The sequence below is a fragment of the Haemaphysalis longicornis genome, unplaced genomic scaffold, assembly GCF_048455015.1.
Source record: "Haemaphysalis longicornis isolate Haplotype H1 unplaced genomic scaffold, Haemaphysalis longicornis Haplotype H1 scaffold_177, whole genome shotgun sequence".
NCBI classification, from domain to species: Eukaryota; Metazoa; Arthropoda; class Arachnida; order Ixodida; family Ixodidae; genus Haemaphysalis; species Haemaphysalis longicornis.
In genome coordinates, this window is record NW_027526280.1 from 428,195 (window position 1) to 453,465 (window position 25,271).

Genomic DNA, 25,271 nt, shown 5'->3' on the forward strand with positions numbered 1-25,271 from the left:
TGCACTTGACAAAAAAGGGTGCAGATTGTGGTTAGGCTGCATTACCATAATATTTTTTTGTCAAAAGGGTTCTGGCAAGTGTTGTCAGCTTAGTAATCCAACAGCGCTGAGAGGTGATAATTACTTGAAAATGACACCAGCTATTCTCTAGTGGTCTTTGGTTCGGAGAAAGGGCAGCTTTATTCTGCCAAAGGTTATTTCTGATGGTCCCCGCATGTCTAGCAAGTGTGCCTGGCATTTTCAACTAGTTTCCCAGTTTTGATTTCGTTTTTGCATTGTGAAATTCATATTTGACGCTAATACGCAGTTACCCAACTACAAGCTCATTTGCCGTGGCGCCTCCGTTGCCCGCTACTGTTCCTCGAAACAAGCATGCCACTCGTGCTTCCACTTTATCTACGCTTTACTTCTGTGATAGCAGCTTCTGCTGAAAGTCAAAAGATAACACCAAGTCGTCGGGTATCAGTACAGACGAGGAGAACGCTTCCAATTAGCCTTGAACAGCGCCAGCTGTTCACCGGCCAGTTTGTTTCATACGAGGGTATTTCCGGAGGTCTAGTGTTGCTGCTTAGTAAAACTGTTTATTCTGACAGTCTCCAACAGCCTTGTATTTGTTTCTTTTCAAAATTGTTAGATGGTGCTGCAATGTAGAAGGCTCGTAGTGCTGAACTCACTTCATAGCACGACGGCGGCTTGGTGAAAACTTGCTGGGCACGATTTTAGCGCATCGTACCTTATTCCTGCAAGCAGGGCTACCATAGCGAATCAGAAAATGATGATGAACTGCAAATGAAAGTTCTGACTGGTAAGTGATCATCAGAACATCAAGAAGCATCCACCAAAGAGTTTGGTTTTCAACACCAAGCGGATTTTTTCGCATCGCTTGCTTGTCTTCAATGTTGTGCTGGTCATAATCATTGACAAGGTGTTTTTACATCACGTGGAGGCTAATTGGGGGCCTTAATAATGTCAAACCACCAGATTTCGTCTAGAGAATCAACCAAGATAGCAAAATTTAAAATAGTGGTTGGGCTTCACCACAAGGCATGGGCACCACGCGGGGTAACATTTTTTTTATATCTGACAAATTGTGCCGCACAACTCAATTTTTTTTTCAAGGACGGGTTTTTGAAATGTTTACCTACAAAATGTATATTCTAAATTTTTCTACTACTGGTGGTTTATTGTACACAACTTACCTTTTTTTATCTTCTTCGACACCTGGCCAAAAATTTCGAATTCGATAATATTTTTTGCAATGATTATTTATGAAAACATAATTAAAACTGCTGTCGTTGGAAGGCGTGTGGAATCATCAGCATTTTATGACACTGCAATGTGTGCCTAACCAATAAGTATAGCGCAAAAAAAATGTTTTGTTAGACCCCTCAAAATTGGCAAATTGCCCGCGGTAATGAAAGAGTTAAAGAGTGAAAGCAAGTAACAATTATGCTAGGAGCAACTAACAAGTGAAGAAAAGAAGTGGAAAAAAGAACAGGCATAATGAGAGGAAAGAAAAAAATAATGTGGTCATGTACAAATGTCAAATATGAATAGCAAGTATACTGGGGGTGTGCGAATAAGGATTTCTGCTTTCGAAGCCAATACAAAGTGAAGAACGATTTTGTTTGAATAGGTGCGAATCGAAGCTAATATTTAGCAAATTTAATCAGAAAACTCAAATTGAGTTTCTCAGCCATGTTTCAGTAACTAACATCTAGAAAAATAAAACGGTTGTTGAAGAGGGTTTGCAGAATTTTCCTATGGCATAGAACATACTTAGAGAAGGTTCCCTGCTACTGCTAGCTTTTTTTATGGCATTAAATTTTATACTGGGCGCCTTGCATCTCATGTGTAGATCGTCATCACACGTTCGCCAGTGTATTACTGTAGTTAGGGTATAGCTGCATATTCTGGCAAGCTAAATGACCAGCACAATTCCGTGATGAACAAGATGTACATGGCAGTTTCATGTGCCTTCCTGTCAGCTCTAGGAAAAGAAGATTGGTGCATAGGGCAAACCACTTAGCCTCATCTAGCCTGATTCGTGAACCCTCTCAGCATGCCCTCATGACATATCTTCCACCTTTTGCTCATGTATCCCTTTCCCCGCACTAACAGCGTGGGAATTTTACTTTCAAAAAGACACTTGCGTCCCCCACAAAATCCTTTCTGCATAGGGAATTTCATGACTAATGTATATGTATGAAATTACTTGAGGCCATAACCAGAATTGACCCAGACGGGAACATGGTAAACGTGCATGGCAGGCAAACTACCTTTGCCAGTGTGCAGTGTCAATGCACTTTTGTTAAGACAGCATTATTGCGGTGTTGCCTAAGAGTATGAACCATTCAAGATGGCGCCGCCGGAGTGTGTGTGCGGAAAATGCTCCGAGTCGATTGTCGGCCGCCAACAATATATCGAGTGCTGCAAATGCAACATGCACTTCCACTGCAAATGCGTTAACGTCGTCTGCAACGCCTACGATCAGTTGATGACGACCGGCGTGAGTGCATATGTGTGCAAAGCGTGCGAACGAGACGCCGCCTCGATGGCCACCAAACGTACCGCCAGCTTCGAAGTGGCGCGACCCAACACCGGCGACGACGCTGCACCCGTATTGCCGAACGGCGAATTTGCGTCGATGATACAACAGTTGTGTTTGAAGATTGACAGCCTTACGGCCGAGGTCGGTGAATTGCGAGCCGACAACGCGTCGCTCCGGCAACAAACTGAGCGAACGACCGAGCTGCTACGCAAGCTACAAGTGAACTCCGCAGCCAACTTTGCCTCATTGCAGCTCCATCTTTCTCGAAACTCGGAGCTTCTACGCACAGCGGTGAGCGTGAATCGTGTGGACCCACAGGGTCTAGCCGGCACACAATTTTATTCGACCGTGCTGAAGTCGGATGACAAACAAAGCGTGCCAACCGCCCCACGAAAGTATGCGGCGACTGACAAGAGGGAAGGCGCGGCGCCTCCCTTGTTGACGAGGCCCTCGCAGTTTCCAGGTGCTAATCGAACGGCCTCTAAACACGAGGCACCTCCGCCAGAGTCAGCTGAGGCCCCCGAAGACGACGACGGCTTCCGGCTTCAGCGCCGAAGACGTGCTAGGCCTAATGTCGGCCACAGCTCAAAGTCGACTCTCGCGGCGGTCGTGCGACCCCCGCGACAACGTGCACTCTTCGTGACGCGCCTGGCTCCCGGCACCACGACAGTGGACTTGACTTCGTCGTTGAAAGACCTCTTAAACGGCGTTGAAGTGACGTGCACTCAGCTACCATCTCGGCATCCCAGCTACTCTTCGTTTCATGTTGCGATCGAGGAGCAACATTTCGACGGCATCAACACGCCCGAGGCATGGCCCGAAGGCTGTCTCTTTCGCCCTTTCTTCGGAACGCTGCATGGCCGGCAGGATGTACAGCAGAAAGACACTTCTAAATAAGCATGTCGGACCCTACTTGCACCATCTATTACTAGAATGTCCGCGGCCTACGAACGAAGGCCGACGCATTTTACTCTAATGTAGCCACCACCAACTATCCCATTATATGCCTCACGGAAACGTGGCTGGACGATTCCTGCGCATGTGCTCAATTTTTCACACCTGGATACACAGTCTTCCGCCGTGACCGCAATTATGCCGCGACTAAGCAAAAAAGAGGAGGGGGTGTGCTAATCGCGGTGGACAGCTCGCTTAACGTGCACCGTAGAGGTGATCTAGAGCTTTACGAGGAAAGTGTTTGGATTGAGGTATCCGCCAGAAATGGCGCCAGCTATTTACTGGGAAATTATTATTTTCCACCTCTTTATGATGCTACCAAATTCATCAACCATTTTCAGAGCCTTGAGCAAATTGTAGACTTTTCAAAATATAATGTCCGCATTTGTGGTGATTTTAACCTGCCTGGGATGGATTGGGCAGCTACAGGTGTTCACGAGGTTGCTGCTGCGTCACGCCCGAAAGCATCTTTTATGTTAGACTTCATCATGTTTCATGGCCTATATCAAAAAAACACTTGCCCAAACCACCAGGGAAAATTTCTTGACGTCATACTAACATCCTCTCCTGATGATTGTGTCCAGAGGGCATGTGCTCCACTAACACGGGTAGATAGTTTAGAGATAGTGTTTTCATTGAAAGTGGTGAGGCACGTTCCTCGTGCACAAACTAAGTTTCAATTTGACCGTGGGGACTACCTCGGCCTGTATGTGTTCCTAAGGGACTACGACTGGTCAGACGTGCTCAGCGACCACTGTGCAGAATCGGCCACGGCCAAATTGACTGCTGCACTACAAGACGCAATGGCCAGGTTCATCCCGCAACGCACTTCCCGTCCATCCGTGTATCCGGCTTGGTTCTCTCAAGAGCTGCGACAGTGTCTCGAGCGAAAGGCACACCTGCACCACCTTCATAAAGTATCAGGCTGCCCAACAGCGTATGAAATGTTCAGCGATTGTAGAAGACAGGCCAAGCAGCTGTTGAAACGGGACAGGCAAGCCTACATTGACAGAGTTGAAACATCTTTGAGGCAGGACCCCAAACAGTTCTGGAGGTTCATGCACAGTTATGGCTCACGATCATCTAAAATTTCAACGATCCACACAGCTGCAGGCAAGGCATGTACCAACGCAACAGAAATTGCCAACCTGTTGGCTAGCCACTTCAGCTCCAGTTTTTCAGCTGGTAATACTGGCAACACTGACTATGCAGATAAGACCTTACAGGCAGACTGCCTGGCGGCAACGCCAGTGACAGAGACGGAAATTCGTGAAGCCCTTAGAAAAATGAAGGCCAAAAAATCACGTGGCCACGACGGCATCCCTAGCTTCATTGTTAAGGGCTGCGGACCGATACTTACACCCTTATTGAGACACATCTTCAACCTCTGTATACAATCTGGAGTCTTTCCAACCACTTGGAAACACTCAATTGTTGCACCCATATTTAAGTCTGGCGACCCTTCCCTTGTGGTCAATTATCGACCTGTGTCACTGATTTGCTCTCTGTCCGAAGTTCTGGAGCTTATTTTGTACAGCCGTCTCTACTCTTACTTCTCCCAGAAGCTGTGTACACAACAACATGGCTTTATTCCTCATCGTTCACCTGTGACAAATCTGTGTGCTTTTCTTAGCAAAGTGGTCCCTGCAGTGCATTCAAGACACCAAATTGATGTAATCTACTTTGATTTGTCAAAGGCATTCGACACTGTGTCACACTCCTTGCTGTTACAGAAACTGGACAACTATGGAATATGTAAGATGTACTTGATGCTTTTTGAAAGCTACTTGTCTAACCGTACAAACGTTGTACGAGTTTCGGGCTGTTTCTCTGGTGAATTTCGCTCAACTTCTGGAGTGCCTCAGGGAAGCAACCTGGGCCCCTTGTTGTTCTTGATTTTTATCAATGACTTGGCTGAGCGCATGCAACACTCTGAAATGCTCCTCTTTGCTGATGACATTAAGATCTTTCGGCCTATAGACAGGGCTAGCGAGTGCTCTCTTCTACAAGATGACATCAACACCGTGTCAGCATGGTGTTCAGCAAATATGCTTTGCATCAACCCATCAAAGACCAATGTGATATCATACCATCGTCGACAGGTGCCGATTCAATTTTTGTATAAGCTGCATGGGGGTTCCATTACTCGAGCGTCAACAGTGCGGGACTTGGGTGTGCACATTGACTCATCACTAAGTTTTAAACACCACATTGAAAAAACAGCCAGCGATGCAATGAAATCCCTTGGACTCGTAACACGTGTCACGAAAGAGTTCACTGATCCTACCTGCTATTTGTCCCTGTTTCGGGCTATTGTACGTTCCCGGCTAGAGTACTGCTCGGTTGTATGGAACTCTGTTCCTCAATACTTGTCACTGTCTCTGGAACGAGTCCAGATGAGATTTGTTAGAATCTATTGTGATCGTTACCTTTTTAGGAAAATATATTACACGTATGACAGAATACTTGACCACACTGGATTAAGCAGACTGAGTGACAGAAGAACACTCCTCGATATGTGCTTTCTTCACAAGCTCATTCATGGAGCTGTTGACTCTGCTGATTTGCTAACTTCCATCAATTTTCATGTCCCCACACGATGCCGTTCCTCGCCGCTATTTTATCCTGACGTCAATCATAAAAGTCCTGTCCAGAGAATGCAACTCCTTTACAACTCACTTGAAGTGCCTGATCTGAGTATCTTTGATCGTTACAGCACTTTTGTGCAAGCTGTTAAAAATTCATCTAAAGCCTGAGTGTGTACTTATGTGTTGTAAAATCAGGCGAGTCAGCCATGTAATGCTTGTTCCATTCAGGTTATTTTCATTTCTCATGCTCTTTTTTCGCTATGGTACACATCTTCTGAGTGTGTTCTGTGTGTCTTCTTTTGCGTTGTAGAATCGTATGAGTCAGCCTCATAATGTTTGATCCATTGATGTTATTTTTACTATACTCTTTTTTTCCCCATTGTACACATCTCCCTTTTCTATCCTTTCCCTTGTTTCATCTGTGCACCACGCTGAAGGCGTCATGCTGTTTGTGGGCACTTATCTAAATAAATAAATAAATAAAAAAAAAAACACGGGTTGTGTCTTGCCGGTGCCTTATATGGAAAATAAAGGGGCATTACGAGCGTAAAAAAGACGTGTGGTGCATCATCTGATTTGAAATTTGATGACTGTGTAAGTATGCAGTTAGGCTTTCTTATTTAGAGTGTGGAACAGGGCAGTTTGAGTGGGACCACGTTATTGGAATGCGAAAAGAGAAGCAGGAGAACGGATGGGGCCCTATGCCAAAAAAGAGGTGCTCCCCAAAAACACCTTCCGCTTGCCTATTGTGGTGTGGGTTTGGGCTAGTTGATGCTGGTGATCCATGGCTTCGTTCAGCACGAAAAGCAGGAACTGTCATCTCCCCCCCCTTTCTCTCTCTCTTTTCTTTGTCAGCTTTTTGCACTGAATGGAGCTGTGGTTTCTTTTGCCGTTTGGCCACATGTCACCAGTGCGGTGCGGGAAAGCCCATCTCTGTTAGTGAAGACCGCGGTGCATGTTTGCAGTGATAGATCGTGTGGTGTGAAAATAGCATACCAGTTTACTTTGTTAAGAAGGCTGCTTTGTCCCAAGAACAATGATGCCAATTCTATCACAGACTTCAAAGAAGCAGTGGGGATATAAAGAAAAACAGTTGAAGTGGTGGTGACTCACCATCCACTTCGGCAGTTTCTATATGACGTCACAAAATCTTGTGTGATTTTTGGCTTCCAATGCAAGTCATTGCCAAGAAACATGACTGCGGGATTGTAGTGGTGCCTCTAGTTGCATTTGATCGTATCACTTGAATGTAGTAACATGCATTTAGCACACTGGTAACTGTGTTTTATAGTGCTGGCACACAATACCGTATTTGCACCGCACCATTGGATAATAATATTGTAGTTCAACCCTTTCATTTTTTTTATTATTATTATTATTTTTTTTTTTTTGAAATTTTACAATCCAATGTTGGGGGTAGAATTGAAATCGAACTTTGGGCCACTTGTAACGCCAAGAAAAATAAGAAATCAGGTGTGCTACGAACTGGAGAAAGCGTAACACCCTTGTTTCAGTGGTTACGGTCGAAGCGTAGTGTTTACCATTGCATACATTCTGGCGTCAATAAAGGTGATGCCTACTTTGAAAGTTGGCGTTCCCAGTCTATGCCCTTTGTCCACCGTACCTAGAGTGGCTAACCTTCCACCAGCGCGTTCGGAAGTGTACCGAATGTGATATGATTGTGCCTACGTCAGAGCCGTGCATTGACTCAAAAAATTCGGTAATACTCCTTTTGTTTATTAGAGGCGTGCAAAACGCTTCTTGAATGTGAGTAACGTACTCACGAATAAAAGAAAATCGCGAGCGGCCGCTTCTGTCAGCCGCCATGTTGTTTGTTTCGATATCGCGCGGGAGTGGCTGCTGCCAGTAGCTTCGATGGTTGTCATCTCGCAGTGAATGTGTTCTCGTGACTGGGAATAAAGTTTCCCGTTCAACCCACAATGCATGGTTATTCCGTGTGCTTATACAAAATCTTTTCTTTTTTAACATCTACTACGCGTACCACGAGCGTACGGCTCTTGTGCGAGCATCGATCATTGATGAAAGAGCCGCCATATGGAAGGTATTGATAGTTGACGGAAGAGCTTCTCTTTGCGATACGATTTTCTAGGCGGCTGCGTTGCCGCGTGCTTGTGTCACTTCTATGTTGTGCTGAATCGTCCCGTCTGTCATGAGTGCCCTGGGCTTCAAGAACTCTCTCGGTGCTCATTCACAGCAGCGTTCAAATGGGCTGCTTTCTGTGCTCATATGGTTTTTTTTTTTTTTTTTTGAAAGGGATGCAATTTTAGGGGGGTTGACCTACATTCAAGTCGACTTACAATTGCAAAAAATCGGGATGTCACTCCTGCCCATGTTACGTTGCTGTAGCATGAAATTTGAAAGTGTTTCTATATTTCTTGCGTTTTGGTTTTTTTTGTTTAAGAAGGCATCTGTCATATTTGGAATGAGCTGAACGAGTTTCCCAAGGCTTTTTTTTTTCTTTTCTTTTCAAAATGAACAAAGTTGTATTTTGTCTTCATGGCCCCTTAAAACAAGTCTCACGACATTTTTTTTTTTTTTTTTTATTTCCGCTACTTGTTTGCCGTGAGAGCAGAGTGTGTCAATGTTAGTTTTCCGTCCCTTGCCGTGCACTAGGGTGATTTTCCTTTGAACGCTTTTATATTGTCTGTCTGTCAGTGGCAAATGGTAAGTGGGCAGGGTAATGCAAATGTATTTCCTGAATTCTGTAAAGAAACATCACGGACCATTTGCTGACAGTGCAAAGCTGCTGCCGTTTTTATTTCTGTGGTCTAGTGAGCAAGACCTGTCTATTTCGAAGAAGCAAGCACCTGATATGTTTTCGTATGTGTCTCCAAATCTTGAGCGGGTGTTCCGCTCTGTACTCTGGTAGTACTTGAACACGTTGTTTCTCACACCTTGCCTACCAGGTGACACTTTCCAACTGGAAACCAGTGGCTTGCCTAGAGAGATTAGGAGAAAAAAAGAAAATCCATGTGCACATGTCTGGCATTTCTCGTTTGGAGTTATAGCTGGTAGCGGTCTCCAAACAGTTGACTCTGTGATAGGATAGCAAAGGGGGCAGCTGTGTCAATTTCGTGTGCATTGAACATGTTGTATCTGCACCTGCTGATGTGGCTCAGTGGCTAAGGTGTTGTGCTGCTGAACCCAAGGATGTGGGTTCGAACCTGGCCACAGTGGCTGCTTTTCTAGGGGAGACAGAAAGCGGAAACGCCCATGTGCCAACAAGGTGTCTAGCAGCTGGGAAAAGCGGGACTTGTCTGGGGAATGTTATCTACCGAGAAAAATTGGGGAATAGTCGGGGAATATTGTCAAAAAGCTAACCCCCAGTCAGGGAAAATGACCCGTAAACGTCATAAAGTGAAAAAAGAATAAATTTTGTGTAGAGTGGAGTGCGGACTCGGCTCACCCGAATTGTTGCAAAGAGAACAGCCAACGCGGACAAATCCAATCCAAGCCTGTGGGGCTGCTAGCAGTGCCAGGGTTGACAAGTTTGGCCTCTTCTCTCCGGGGACCTGGCAACCTTGAGCAGTGCACGCTGGGTGTGCTCGGTATGCGTTTTTGTTGTTTTTGCCCCCAGTCGTCTTTCTGGAATGATGGAACCTTTCGTTGACGTTGTGTTTGCATCGTGTTCTCACGAGTGAAGTCTTTTCAGGGACGATGTTGGCGGCAAGAAGTTGCTCCTCCGGACTGGACGGACCCGGACATTTTGGAACATGCAAGCTGGATTAAGCCCGTGTAGAGTGATCCTCACAGTGCTTGGTGCACAATGTGCTGCTGCAAAACATTTTATTTGAGCAACATGGGAAACACGGCAGTTTCCAGTCACACGTCCAGCAGAGAGCATCTTGCTGCTTTGAAGTCTCAATCAAGCGCTTCGCAAACTGGAATGTTATCCTTTTTTACGGCAGCAACAAACATTTTTTGGCCCAATGTAGTGGAGACTGCACCTGTGCACCCGAGGAGCCTGCAGCCACCACAAGTGCAAAGACATCAATGGACGCTTTTTTTTTTTTTTTTTGAAGAGTGCTGTGACAAAGGTCGAGATGGTGCTTAAACGTGGCTGCGACTCATGGATTCCTTCAGTCAACAGTGGCGGCGGCCTCACTCCTCCCTCTTATGTTTCCGGGATGTGAAGTTGCTCCAGAACTTCAGCTGGGAAGGAAAGGGTGAGGTATACAACTTGCAATACCAGCCTTACTTTCAGAATAAGCTACTATCAAGCCTGGCCTGTGTGCCATTCGTAGTCGTTTCGTTTGACATGGTGCAAGACAGAGTGACCCAGAAGCATTAGATGGATGTGCTTGTCCAATATTGAGATGACACTACTGATGACACTGAGAATGCAGTACCTCACTTCATGCTTGTTCAGGCACAACTGTGTGGACAATCGGGCAGCTGCATTCAGGAAGGCCCCAGAAGAGATCTAGCAAGCAAGCCAAGATACTACAAGTTTCAATGGATGGGCCGAATGTGAACATGAAGCTCGTAAGGTCACTGAAGAAGGAACTGAAGGAATCAGATGAGAGTCACACTATCCTAGATATTGGAAGTGGTGGGTTGCATGCAATGAATGGGGTGTACAAAGCAGGCCACGCTGTAACTGGCTTGAATGTGATGGCATTTCTTCACAGCAGCTACGGCCTGTTCAAATGTGTGCCTGCTTGTTGTGCCGACTACGTCAACTTTACTGGGAGTGTATTACTTTCTCTCAAGTTCTGTGGAGTCGGGTAGCTCGAAAATGGGAGGATGATCACCAGGGCTTCAAAACTTGCGAAGTTCGTAGAGTGCTCTGTGAAGGCAAACAAGTGGAAGATGTGCTTCAGCTACAGCGCCGTTGTGAATGCAGTTGGTGATCAGCTGTTGCCAGCAGAGGTAGCCTTCGTGCTGTCGATTTATGAGGAACTGGAACCATTTTTGGCAGAATTCCAGACCAACAAGCCAGTGGTTACCTTCCTTTCAACGGTACTGAAGACAATCCTACAGTCGCTGCTTGCAAGAATTTTCAAGAAAGAAAAAAGTTACTGAAGGTTTACCTGGGAAAACCCGAGAACTGTGTACTTGTAGCTGCCTTTAACATTGGGTTTGCTGCAAAGAACGAGCTCTGCAAGGTACTTAAACTGCCACAGCTTGCCTTGCTCCAATTCAAGAAAGGCTGTGTTTCCTTTGTTAGTGTGCGGTCAAAAGGTGGTGGAGAGGTCATTATTGAAGTATGAACTAACTAGGGGTGCCTGTCTCCGGAGCCTGGTCCAAAATGATTGACCCTCGCACTTGAAGTGCTTTCAGAGCACCAGTGGCTGACTGGTTTACAAGCAGGATGGGCCCATCGTTCGTGCACACAGATCTGTTAACTGAGCCTCACCGGAGAAAACTGAAAAATTTTTACAGGAAAGAACATAAGCTGGACGTTCTGTGGCTAGATCTCTGCTCGTATGATCACAAAGAGCTGCCGTCTTTTATCAAGATCATCCTTTGCTTGTCTGACAGCAGTGCTGCTGTAGGAAGAGGCTTCTCTGGCTAAGGCGTTGTGCTGCTGAGCACGAGGACGCAGGTTCGATTCCCGGCCATGGTGGCCGCTTTTCTGATGGAGGCGAAAAGCAAAAACGCCCGTGCGCACCTGATTTCGGCGCATGTTAAAGATCCCCAGGTGTGCAAAATAATCCGGAGCCCTCCACTATGGCAAGCCTCATCACCTGCGTTGTGTCGGCGCGTTAAACCCTACAATCAATCAATCAATCAATCAATCAATCAATCAATCAATCAATCAATCAAGAAAGGCTTCTCAGTCAACTCAGAATGCCTTGTGGAAAAATTGAAAGAAGACTCACTCCTAGCACGGCGACTAGTGTGCGATGCTGTGTTGGCAGCAGTCCGTAGGGACAAAGTTGAAATTACTGACAACCCGCCGCGGTGGCTCAGTGGCTAAGGCGTTGCGCTGCTGAGCACGAGGTCGCGGGTTCGATTCCCGGCCGCGGCGGCCGCTTTTCTGATGGAGGCGAAAAGCAAAAACGCCCGTGTGTACGAGATTTCGGCGCACGTTAAAGATCCCCAGGTGGTCAAAATTAATCCGGAGCCCTCCACTACGGCGCGCCTCATCGCCTGCGTTGCGTCGGCGCGTTAAACCCTACAATCAATCAATCAATGAAATTACTGACAAGATAGTGCTGATGGTTTGCAATTCCTTCAGGGTCTTTAGGGAGGAATTGCAGAAAAAGAAGACAGAAAGACATAGGGAGTCAGATGTTCAGAAGAACAACAAAAGTGGTGTCAAAGAACTAGAAGAAAAGAAGTGAAGGCTGCTTGGTGTCCTCCTCTTGCAAGAAAAAATAGACGCTCTTAAGTAAGAGGTGTGCTTTGAGAATGGTTATGCAGTGGCTGACACTGTTAATAAACAGCTAGAGCAGATTTGCGTATGCACAGACCTTGTGCAATAATAGACAGCCTAGTCAGCAGCTCTAATTTGGGGAAAATAATTTATGCTTGCGCTGTGTAAATAAAACAGTGCTTTGTGTTCTACACTAATTGTCTTACATATGTTGCCACCTCTGCAGCAGTCTAGGAAAACCTGGAAAAGTGAGGGAGTTTTAAAATAATAATTTTCCAGACACCCTGGTGAAGATGTTGGCTCACGTTAAAGATCCCCAGGTGTTCAAAATTAATCCGTAGCCCTCCACTACGGCACGCCTCGTAAGCCAGGTGTTGCTTCAATGTGTTAAACCCCACAATCAATCAATGAACAGAATAGTTGACTCTACGATAGGATAGCAAAAGGGGTGGCTTTGTCAGTTCCGTGTGCATTGAGCTTGTTGGATGGCGCCGTTTTCAGCACATGCATGGTTGTGGTGCTTGCCAGTGAAGCTGCGCAACGGCAGGATCTGTTGTTACACAACTTTCTTCATTTCAAGGACCTCTGTTGAATTGGCAAGTAATAAATCCGTTGCACGCGTGCCACCGTTCTCTCGCAGGTCCTCTGCGTGGGACGACATTGCGCGGGCGAGTGCCACCATCGACGACGCTGTCGAGCGCAACGTGGGCCTGCTGAACAAGGCGACCCGCTTCGTGTTCAGCGTCAATGCGGGCACTGCCGCCACGGGGGTCGAGCGTCGCTGGGCAGCAGCCTTTGACGAGCTCTGCGGGACCGCTTCCCTGCTGGAGCACCTCGCCAGGCTCTCCAAGAAGCCGCAGCCAGAGGTAAGCTGCTCTTCCATAGTTTAATTTTAATGTAGTGGATTTTTTACAGATTCCATTTTAATATCGTCTCATAGCATCCCACCATTGTCACGGCACTCTTTGCCCTCGTCGGCCTTGCGCCATAAAACCCTAAATCATCATGCTCGCTCCACCTCCAGTGGTGGTGGCGTTGTGTTGAGGCCGTGGGGGATGAGGCACTACTGTGGTGCCTTTGTTAGTTTGGGGGAACTGAAGGGTTACTTTTAAAGAGCCCTGAAGACAACATACACGTTTGGTTTGTTAACACGACGGCTTCGTCCCAATAGCACTGATACCGATTTTGCCAACTTCAAACAAATAACGAAGATATTACTGAAAACATACGAAGTAATGGTGACTTCCCAGCCACTTTCTGGTGATTTCTCTACGACGTCACAGAATCTTGTTCGGCAGTCTGGGGGCCACCGACCTAAGCCACCGCCAAAAAAACATTGCAGTCAAACCTCGATGTAACGAAGTTGGTTACATTTAAATTTCGCTACATTCAAATTCGCGGTTAAAATCGTGTGAACGAAGACGTGCCGCATGACACGGCTGGCGCACTGTTTCTGTCAGAGCTTAATTGTTTACGCTGGCATCAGGTTGGCATGAGAAAAGAGAATACGAGATGGGCATGTTCTCCAGATGACGTGAGATGAAGGTGCCCGCCCACCTGAGTGACGCCTAGCCCAGTGTTTATACGGTGGCCCAGCCGGAAAGCCGCGTTTTCTCTATATTTGAAACAGCGCTTGTCGCTTTTGAAGGGGGCTTCGCTGGCGGCCAGCTTGATGGGGTCTGGGTGTGTGTTGTAGGTGGGCACACCGGGCGCTGGGGTGTTCAAAAGGATTTCTCGTTCCTTTGGTCCAAGTCCAAGCCAGCTCCCCAGCCAGAAACATTCTCGGTGGTTGGCCACAACTTGGAGATGTAAAAGCTACTGTTGCCAGCGTGAGAGCGCCTAGTGCCAACTGTTTACGCTCGAGACCACACCGGTGCCTCGCTCCTACTTGGTGACACGATGGTTGCGTCGCAAAAAAATGAAAGGGAACAGGAGAAAGAAATGCCAGCTTTATGTACTTATTAATGCGAAGCTTTAGGGCCCTCACTGGTGCCATTCTACGCCAGCACGCCCTGCAGGAAAGCCAACTTTCTCTGACGATGATGAGGAATGATCGTTGGTGAAGTGGAAGAAAAATGCAATGATGGTTACTATACTCCCTGATGCGAAATTTGTGTGCAGCGCAAACTGTAGTCTTTTCAGTCATGGCGCATATCTGCTGCGTCTCAGGAAGTGATCGCGTGATCAGCGAACACATGGCGGCGCATGCTACTGTGCTGTTATCTCACAGCGCATCGCAGCCTCCGGCGACCAGGTTGTTGCAAATCGTGTTTAAACCTCCCGCACAAATGGGGTTCACACGAGCCACGCACGGAGGAGTGTAGCGTCTGGCGAAACTGTGAGGGGAAGGCCGTGAAAGAGATGACGCCATAGCAGCGCGTGCCGCCCTCCCCTTCACACTTTCGCAAGACACTCCGACGTGCATCTCGTGCAGGCTCAGCATACTGCCCCTCACCCTTTCGCTACACTTTCTTCCAACGTTTTCTTTCTGGCTTCGCTTACTCGGTTACAACCACTGTAGCGGCCGCCAGAGTACTTGTGCACTAAAAGTGGTTCCCGTGACCGCAATCGTGCCTGGGGCCCTCGCGTTATGAAGCTGGTGCCTATTCAGTTGCTTCATTTTGACATGGTCAAAGTGAACGCCAAGCAGGAGATACCAATTCGCGCCGAACAGCCCAAACCCAAACGCTAGGACTACGGAGTGCACAAGCGAGAGCTGCTGTGGGTACTCTTGAAAAGTGGCGTGTACCTCCAGAGGAGCACATACTCGCATTGTGGGATTGGACAACCAAACAATCCATCACGAGAAAGCTTCACGTTCAACCATCGTTATCGTTAGACAGAGGGGTGCGTAAGTTTTTTTTTTTTCAGCAAAGAATGCATCGTTGCTTGTCGAACAAACGCATAGAGTTCTATGAAATGTACGATCTTTCAGTTAAAACAAAATTGCATTCAGCCTTTAGTGTCCTTTAATCAGGATCCAACTTTTGGAACATTGAATATTTCAGCATTTTCCTTTCTTGTTTTGTGTGTGTCTGCGCCGGCTCCGAATGTTCTAGGCTTCTGTCCATGCACGAAAAGGGAAAGCACAATACATCAAGGTGTTGTACGCGTGAGCTTGTGGCTATGTTAGTTTTCTGAACTACGGAGTATTCAAGGTAAAATAGTGCCGTTCCATTCAAACTCGAGATTACTGACTCAGATTGTGAATTTTGAATGTTTCACCATCCTTGAAAACACGGTTTGCACCAATGTGCTTCACAAGCCATTTTTGTGTGTTACGCCACGTACCTATAAACGCCAATGAGAAGCATTCAGAACAGTTACGTCTCATGTTTTTCATGACCAGTAAAGAACTTAGTTAAAGGGGCCCCGAAGACAAATACAAGTTTGGTTCATTAGAAAGACTGCTTGGTCCCAATAACAACGCTACTGATTTTATCACAAAGTGCGCAGAAAGAACAAGGATTATTACAGAAAACAGATTAACTCTTTCGTTACCGCGGGAAATTGACCAATTTTGAAGGGTTTAACAAAACATTTTTTTGTGCTATACATATTGGTTAGGCACACATTGCCGAGACATACAATGCAGATTATTCCACGCGCTTTCCAACGACACCAGTTTTATTAATGTTTTCCTAAATAATGATTCCGAAAAAAATTATCGAATTTGAAATTTTTGTCCGCGCGTTGAAGAAAAAGGAAAAAAGTAAGTTGTGTATAATAAACCACGTGTAGTAGAAAAAATTTAGAATATACATTTTGTAGGTAGACATTTCAAAAACCCGTCCTAGAAAAAAAATTGAGTTGCGCAGTACAATTTGTCGGATATAAACAAAAATGTTAGCCCACGTGGTGCCCATGCCATGTGGTGAAGCCCAACCTCTATTGCAAGTTTTGCTATTTTGGATAGTTCTCTAGAAGAAATCTGGTGGTTTGACATTATTAAAGGCCCAAATTAGCCTCCACGTGATGTAAAAACACCTTGTCAATGATTATGACCGGCACAATATTGAAGGCAAGCAAGCGATGTGAAAAAATCCGCTTGGAGTTGAGAACCAAACTCTTTGGTGGATGCTTGTTGACGTTCTGATGATCGCTCATCAGTCAGAACTTTCATTTGCGTTTTATTATCATGTTCTGACTCACTATGGTAGCCCTGCTTGCAGGAATAAGGTACGATGCACTAGAATCATGCCCAGCAAGCTTTCACCAAGCCGCCGTCGGGCTGTGAAGCGAGTTCAACACTACGAGCCTACTACATTGCAGCGCCACCTAACAATTTCGAAAAGAAACAAATACAAGGTTGGAGACTTTGTCAGAATAAACAGTACTACTAAGAAGCGACACTAGACTTCCGGAAATACCCTCGTATGAAACTGAAACTGGCCGGTGAACAGCTGGCGGTGTTCAAGGCCAATTGGAAGCGTTCTCCTCGTCTGAACTGATACCCAATGACTTGGTGTTATCATTTGACTTTCAGCGGAAGCTGTTATCGCAGAAGCAAGGCGTAGATAAAGTGGAAGCGCGAGCGACATGCTTGTTTTGAGGAGCAGTAGCGGGCAATGGAGGCGCCATGGCAAATGAGCTTGTAGTTGGGCAACTGCGTAGTAGCGCGAAATATGAATTTCGCAATGCGAAAACGAAACCGAAACTGCTGGAAACTGGTTGAAAATGTCAGGCACACTTGCTAGACATGCGGGGGACCATCAGAAATAAGCTTTGGGAGAATAAAGCTGCCCTTTGTGCGAACCAAAGATCATTAGTGAATAGCTGGGGCCATTTTTAAGTAATTATCACGTCTCAACGCTGTCGGATTACAAAGCTGACCCCATTATTTGGTATTTGACTTGCCAGGAGCCTTTTGACAAAAAAAATATTATGGTAATGCAGCCTAACCACGACCTGCATCCTTTTTTCTCAAGTGCAGCAGCCACGCCCCCTTCGTCAAAAACACGCGCACCTCAGCTCGCAAAAAACGCCGCCAAAAATCTCAATGTCGCCGGAGCGGGAAAATGTAAACTGATTCTAAAAGGGCAATGCCTAGACTAATCACTGGCTGCATCAGGTGTACGAGAAACGACTACAACATGTCGAAATAGGCAATATAAATCATCGATCACCGGTGATCGATTTGAATAGGCGTGGTAACGAAAGAGTTAAGCAGTGGTGACTTCTAATCAATTTCCGGTGATTTTCCAATGCGTCACAGAATCTTGTTTGTGGGATTAGTGGCCTCTGACCAAAGCCACTGCAAAGAAACATGACTGGGCGATTGCAGAGGGGCCTCTAGTTCCGTTTGATCGTACAGTCGAACCCCGCTGCAACAAACTCTGCTTCAGCGAAATAGTTCCTATTCCCTGTCAGCTAGCCGTACAAGTCAGTGGAACGAAGTCCTCACCACATCGAACCATTTCTCAGGCTTGTTTTTGCTTCAATAAACTTTTCACCCCAGGGAGCTGGGTTTGAACATTTATTTTACTATAAAATAAGCATAACGCCAGACATTTTTTAAATATCCGCATCACTTAGTTTCACCGAAGAGGTGCACCCTCAGCACCACCCTTAAAACAAGCCATGAAACAAACTCCGTCACAAATGGACACCATTGTTTGGTGGTGATAGCGATGTGATAACGCGTGTCATAGCCCAGGAGCAGCTTCGGTGCGTTAAACTCCAAACATTTGAATTCGAATTTGAACATTTGGTGTGTGCATCTGCGTGTACTTTTATTGGAACGAGAGGTCAGCCCACAATTTCTGTTCCCCCACGAGTGGTGTACATTTTGCTGCACAGGTGCTGCTCGATGTAAACAAGGCGAAGCGGTTCCTTCAAGAGAACTATCTCGTCATCGCCGGCGTGGTCTACGCATCTGTCACGTGTGGGCTGGGCGATGGCAGCACACAGCTCGACGCCCTCAACGTCGACTGCTGGCGGGCCGTAGCACGCTACCTGAAGCTCAGTGATATTCTCACATGTTGACAGTGGACGTATGCTGGTGCATCGAGGACTCTGCGGCGATCCTTTTCATTCTATTGATGACTTGAATCAAGGGCGGGGGAGAACTTCATAGTTGAATACAGTGCGTCTTTCCTGAAGAGCTTGAATCATTTGAAAATACCGGGGAATGACACCAAACTCATCAAGTCTCAAACAGGGGCACTGGTCTTGAAGACGTTTTTTTTTGTTTTTTTTTTTTGTTTGTTTTTTGTGACATATGCATTGAAATTTTCTTATTTAGTGAATTTCAATGCCCTTGCCGTAATTGTGCTGTCAGTTTTCACCTATGAGGTCCAAGCTTGGAGTTGTGCAGCATGTTGAGCAATTTTTTTCTCGCCCAAATTTTTTAGCCTGCCCAGATGTGTGAACGCTATACAAGGACTAGAGAGTCCGACTACTATACGAGAGCAGTAATTTTAACGTTGCTACAGCAAAAGCTATAACCGTAAATAAATACCAGGTCAGCAAACACAGATATTTTGTAAAGCAGACTGCATGACATTTTGTGGTAGCGAAAAGAAATTGTTTGTCTTTGTCGTTGTATTGCACTGTCAAGTTCAGAAGCGTTTTAATGGAACAAGAATTATGCGGACGCTACCTGTGAATTCTAAGATATCGTTTTAAGAGTTCACCTTGTTAAAAAAAAATTATTGGATCTGAAGAAACAAGGCAAGATGTTTGGAAACATGGAAACATAGGCAAAAAATGGGACTTAAGTGTAACAGCTTTGTTAATACTTACGATATAATCTTTGGGAGGTACGTTGTTTGGGGCCTGTGGACTTCAAATAAAATTAGTGCAGAAAAATTATTTTTTGGCAAGTTTTCAGTCTTCAGCACCAGTGTCGCCTCTTTAAGGACGCGAGGTTAATTTGCAGCACTGTGGTGTATACTATAATTGTGTATTTGTTCCCGCGACATTTCGTGCTGCACCAAACACTCTGCCCTGTGTACCTGGGTTCCTCTTGCAATCCGTTGTCCCCTTTTGTTCGTTTGTGCAAAACACTGGAATGGATTGTGTGAAGCTTACCTGTCAAGCAAACAAGAAAGGAACGTTCCCGGGACTTTTTCAGGCCATCAACGAACGGTGTAACTTCCTTAGGTGTGCTTGTCCACCCGTGTGACGAAGGATTTTACTCCATTTGTCTCACGGATCTTCTCGTCTCGGTGAGCAGTAAGGGAAATCTGTCGGCCATCTTGCACAAGTTGATACTGCATAGCTGGATCAAGGTAGTCTCTTTATGTGTCGCATGTTTTCCGGTAGCGTTGGGCCGCCACATTTTGTGAATGCATGTCTGCAGACGTGTGCAAACAAGGTTTCGCCAGTCTGTCGCAAGATGACCAAGTCACGAGAAGTTTTGGAAAAAAGTGTGAATGTGCAAATGATGCTGAATGCACTGGAATGACCTGTTCTTACTATCTATTGTAGTTGTGTAGAGTGAGAGTAGAACGAGATGTGTGCCCTGCGAGTTTATGGAATGCATTTAGCTGAAGGGGGTTGCCAGGTTATGTGACCTTGCCGGTGCATTGCAGTTGAGGAAGGTTTGAGAACATAGCCTGCTTTGATATAAGCTGCCTGTTCCCTGTGGGGACAGATTTCAGAGCTGTGGGGTGCTTATTTTGCAAATTGATGAGTATCATTATTAGCAGAGGGCTCTAACTTCATTAATATTAGTGCCTTTGTTTTGTTGGCGTCTTTTTTTTTTCTTTCTTTTTTTTGTGGAAAAGTGGTAGAGTAAATAAAAGTTTGACGTTTTGCCGGACCTGTTTCTTTAATTGTCACAGCAGAGGTGTCATGCGTTGAAAATGAAGTACCAGAGGTGAGTACAAGACTACTTTTTCGCAAGATATACTTGTGACTTTGCAGTGAAATGACATCCACAGGAGTTGGAGCCCCACTAGAGCTATTCTGAGTGGGCTGCCATATTTTGTACACCATACACATAAAACTTCCTTGTCCGTCGAAGTTGAATATCAGATCAGTGATTGAGTTACCGTACTTTCACGCGCATTACCCGCACCAAAAATGTGAAAATTTCAGTGGCAAAGTATGGGTGCGGATATTACGCGGTGTTTTTCCTTTAGTGCAGCCTCACGGCAATTGCGCGTTGTGCTGTGAAGCTCCTACGCAGTGACACCGACTAAGCCTTCCATGGCAGCGATTGCGCAAAACATACAAGGACAAGGAAGAAAAAACCAAGATGGGTGCACTCTAACTGAATTTTATTTTTGAATCGTGACTTTCGCCTTGCAGTCAGTGTATTCTACTTGCTATAAATATATGCTTTTTCTGTCTACATAGTATGTGATGTGTTGCTTGAGCAGTAGCTTTGGTGCAGCCTTTTCTGTATCAAGTGTGCGGGCAATATGCGAGGATTTTTTTTTCTTCTCCGGCGGGCTGAAAGTGGGGGTGCGGATTATATCCAGGGGCGGGTTATACGCACAAAAATACAGTAGGTTACAACAATACAGTAGGTTACAGCGCCAACACATTTCGCTAGCCTGTAGTGTTCTAATTTGTGCTAATGATGGTTAGCATGGCGGCACACACCAAATGGCTTTGTGAATGCATACCGCTTAATGACCTGAATGACACATGCACATTCAGTCATAACAGGATCGCACCAAGATGGGCCCTGAGCATCAGACCAGCCCCTGCCTGGACCCACCTTGACCACAGGCAGAAAAGGGATTTCCTAGCAAAGTACTTGGATAGATGAAAGGCACACGCAACCAAGTTTTGCGGAGTATATGCTCTCTATCCCAAATGAAAGAGCATGTCTTAATACACCTTGAACTGAAACACTTTGTCTGATGGGTCCCTAGAACGTTTGAAAGCAGAATTTTTGGATCTACCCAGCCTTAAGTAAGCAGCCAGAACGAACGCTGGCAACAATAAGCCTGCCAAAGTTGACAGACTAAATGCATAAACAACAAACATAAACAACAGCCCATGAACCGTCGCAGTGTAAACAAATGTCACGTAATGCGAACTGACCAATGACCTACACGGTGGCACGTAACAATAGAGCAACACTAGCAGAGTGCAAGCGACAAGCCCGCCAAGACGAGAAACATTTCCAATCCTCCTCCATCACCATTTGCGGTGGCTTGCAACAGTTTTACTGGATGTCCACTTTTGCAAGGAGGGATGGAAACCAATTTTTTTTTCTTAATTCAAACTAATATGATATTGTTACATGGCGGCAGGACTAAAAGACAATCGATGGTTAGTGTGGAGTGATCTATTTACAACAAGAAGGCATCTATTTACAACGCAGCCATGACGGCTCGAGCCGAGTGCGTGCCACACAGGGTCCCCTGGAGCTATATGCCAGTGTCCACTTCTGCTTCCTGTAAAAGTTCTCCCTCGTCGAATGGGACCGGCCAGGTCGAGGTCACAGCACTTGAGTGGGTGCAACGGTGAGGAGATTAACATTGGGCCCGGAACAGCAATGCCCACCTATGCCCCCTGGAGACACGCCGGGAAACAGGGCAGGGGAACGGCATCTTTGTCACATTGTGGCTGATCCCGTCTCGTCTGATCTCGGCGGGTCATTGGCTGAAGACATGGGGCCGGGGAATGAGTGCGTCCATGGCTCACAGGCGGCTGGGGCGACCGACACAATCCAAGAGCTTCGAGGTGAGCTCTTCAGGAGCCAAGACGGGGTAAAGCTGGGGAACCAGTTTGGGGATGAAAACCGCACCCTCCACCAAAGGTAACAGAAGTGAACCAAAGTAGAAGTGGACACTGGTCCATCGCTCCAGGGGAGAGAGAGAGAAAAAACTTTTTTATTTGGCAGAGCCTTCCGGGAGTGGAGCCTTCTTACAGGTAGCCACGTGCCGTCCTTGTTGCTACCGCTCTCTCAACAAGCAGGATCCAGGGGACCTACGCCGACGATGAAGCACTGTGTGGCACGGAGTTTGAGCTGCGTGACGCCTATCATTCTTTGTTCCATGCATCGCCCGTTACGCCGACCTCGGTTCGCTTTTCACTTGGTGGCCGAGGTGCGAAGCGGCGTCCGCTCCACATGTCATCACTAGAGACCGGATTTTAGGCAAATGCCTATTTTTTTGCTTGCGTTCCTATCGCCCCATTTCGTTATATGAGCATGAATTGGAGGTCAAGGATGGCTTTTATGGTGGTTTTATAGTGCCTATAAATGCCTATTTTGGGTGTTGGTGCCTAAACTCCAATAAATGCCTATAAATGCCTTTTTTCTCAAATTGGCGCCTAAATCAGCACTATGTAGCGTCAAGTTTCGCTTTCGAGTGCAATTTGATACATTTATTCATTCTACCAGGAAATATTTACTGTTCTGAATTCTATGGGTTTGAACCTGGTCCTTATTTTAACACTGCCCCCCCCCCTCCCTTTGCGCCGGTGCAACCGGAGCGGCGGCTTCTGCATGCTTTACGGGTGGCTTTCCCGCAGGACTTGGTGGTGGACGCACAACTCTACTCCCCAGGGGAACTATGACACCGTCAGGGGCAAAGAAAGTGATGGGGGAAAATTACGCCCACCTCCTCTCGCGGGAACCCTGGTGTGATGCAACGCATCTGGGTGGTTCCATTGGTGTTTCCGTTGGGTTGATTCTCTAAAGGAACCGGCGCATCAAGCAATCGTCGAGTACTGCGAGAGAGTACAAAAAGAGCACGGACGACCGTCGACTGAGACCGCGTTCGCTATCGGAGAGAGGAGAGTGGAGGAGAGACGCACCTGTGCCGACGCCACCGCCGCTGTTAGGCGAAAGCGTTCGCTATCGGAGAGAGGAGAGTGGAGGAGAGACGGACGCCGCCGCCGGACAGACGCAGGAATGACATAGCCCCAAGCAAAAACACACTGTGACGTATCTAAAAACACTGTGACGTACACGCCCTTATCTTATTTGTAATTTACTAGTTGAAAGGTTCACCACCACGGGAGAAATTGGCTCAAGGCGATTGGACCCGACCAATAGGAGGCACCCTTCCCTTCTGGTCCGGTCTTTCAACGTGCACGGTCTGGTTCGGAAGACGCCCAGAAGTGCGTTGATCCGACAGTGGACACTTAACTAACCATGCTACAGAATAGACGGAGAGACCGTGTTCTGCCAACCGTGCGAAAAAGGGTGAGCCGACGAGTTTTTACCTGGCGGGAGTGTTTCATGTGTTATTCGGAACCACGGCCCCTCGATCAAGTGCGCTTGATCCAGGGGCCGTGGTCCAACTCGAAACTGTGCAAAGTTTGTCCATTGTGCCGCCTTGGTTGGCGCCTGGGCGTCATGGCCGCAATTCGCAGTTATTGCTTTTTGTTTATACTGCCCCTTCTTCTGAGAAAAGAAAGGAGGCACCTGTGTATTTTGAATACGGCAGGCAGCATTCCTTTCGGTGCCTGCATTTTTTCAAACGTTGGTTATTTTGATTGCTAGCGTTGTTTATAAGTTCTAAACTTTCAATACCATTGAGATTATTGAAATGAAATATTTTAGATACCTTGAGAAGGAGATTCACATTTTTATGTACCGTCCCTGTGTGCTGCGTTAGGTGAAAATCCAGAAATTTCTTAATCAAACGAGCAATTGATCGGTTAGTACTTAAGGATGATGTTTCAAAACTAGCGCTGATGAACGGAGCGTGTTTTTAAGATATGCACTGGACATCCGTTAAATCGAAGTCCACCTCGTAGCTACTCGGTTAATTACATGCAGACGCTAGCTAGAATTACCGAAGTACGCCACGCTAAGTTAACACGCAATTGAATCTGGTATCTTACTTCCCCGACATGCCACCGTGAAATTTAGGGTATTGATGGCGCGCGCCGCATCGGTTAAACAACGTCAATGGAATCTCACCTTCTTGTTTTTCAAGTACGTTTTGGTGGTATGACACGCGTAGCAGCGCGGCGATCAAGTGCAGTTATACCAGTTATACCATCAAATAGGACGCAGCAAGGGTGTTCGAGCGCTTCTCTGCGGAAGTTAGAATGTTTATTTATGCTTATCGTATTTATTTGTCTTCTGTTAGCATGTCAAGACGCTTAGTATGCTAGCATGTTTATCTGCGCTGTGATGTTGAATATACGCTTCGTATTTAAGAAATCCTAACGCATTTGCGCAGATTCCTTGCGAGAAGAAGCACCACCTGGCTCAGCATCAGAAGACGGCAGGTCACCTGGCAAACCTTAAGCGGGACAAGCCCTCAACATCCAAACAGTCTTTTTTGACAACAGCCTTCAAGGACGACAGGGCGAACGCTTTCAACGTTGATTTGTGCGAGGCCCTGGTGGCCGCAAACATCCCTTGGACCAAAATTGAAAATCCCGTGCTGAAACAATTTCTACAGAAATAGTGCAATCACAACGTTCCGTCTGAGTCTACTTTGAGGAAGAACTACCTCCGGCCTTTGTATGAACAGACATTAGCAAGAATCAGAGAAGAGCTTGGCGACTCCTGCATTTGGATTTCCGTAGACGAAACAACAGACGTCAAAGGGCGCTTTGTCGCTCACTTTCTTGCTGGGAAGCTTGCGGCGCACGAGAAGACAAGGGCTTTCCTCGTGTGTTCGAAACCTTTGGAGAGAACAAATGGGGAGTCTGTAGCATTCTTTGTAAACGAATCCCTAAAGGTTCTTTACTCTACAGGAGTCGAGACCACCAAGGTTATGTTGCTCTACACAGACGCTGCAGCCTACATGCACAAGGCCGCTCATCTCCTGAAGGCCTTCTACCCGCAGATGCTCCCTGTCACCTGCCTAGCGCATGCGCTTCATCGTGTTTGCGAGGAACTGAGGAAGCACTTCACTGATGTCAACGAGCTTTTGGTTCAGCCAAGGCCGTGTTCCTTAAGGCACCC

The 25,271-nt window shown here is 46.4% G+C and overlaps 1 protein-coding gene and 1 pseudogene across 1 annotated transcript in view; both read left to right on the forward strand.

Annotated features, from left to right (window-relative positions):
• Positions 1-18,908, forward strand: part of LOC144166527 (uncharacterized) — a 41,536-nt gene extending 22,628 nt beyond the window's left edge. Inside the window, exons 4-5 of the mRNA XM_077696034.1 lie at positions 13,077-13,302; positions 18,236-18,908. Of these exons, the coding sequence (XP_077552160.1) occupies positions 13,077-13,302; positions 18,236-18,421 (412 nt within the window). The 3' untranslated portion in view covers positions 18,422-18,908. The remainder of the gene's footprint in view (positions 1-13,076; positions 13,303-18,235) is intronic.
• LOC144166522 (uncharacterized) lies at positions 10,143-11,928 on the forward strand (annotated as a pseudogene).
• Positions 18,909-25,271: the final 6,363 nt, after the last annotated feature.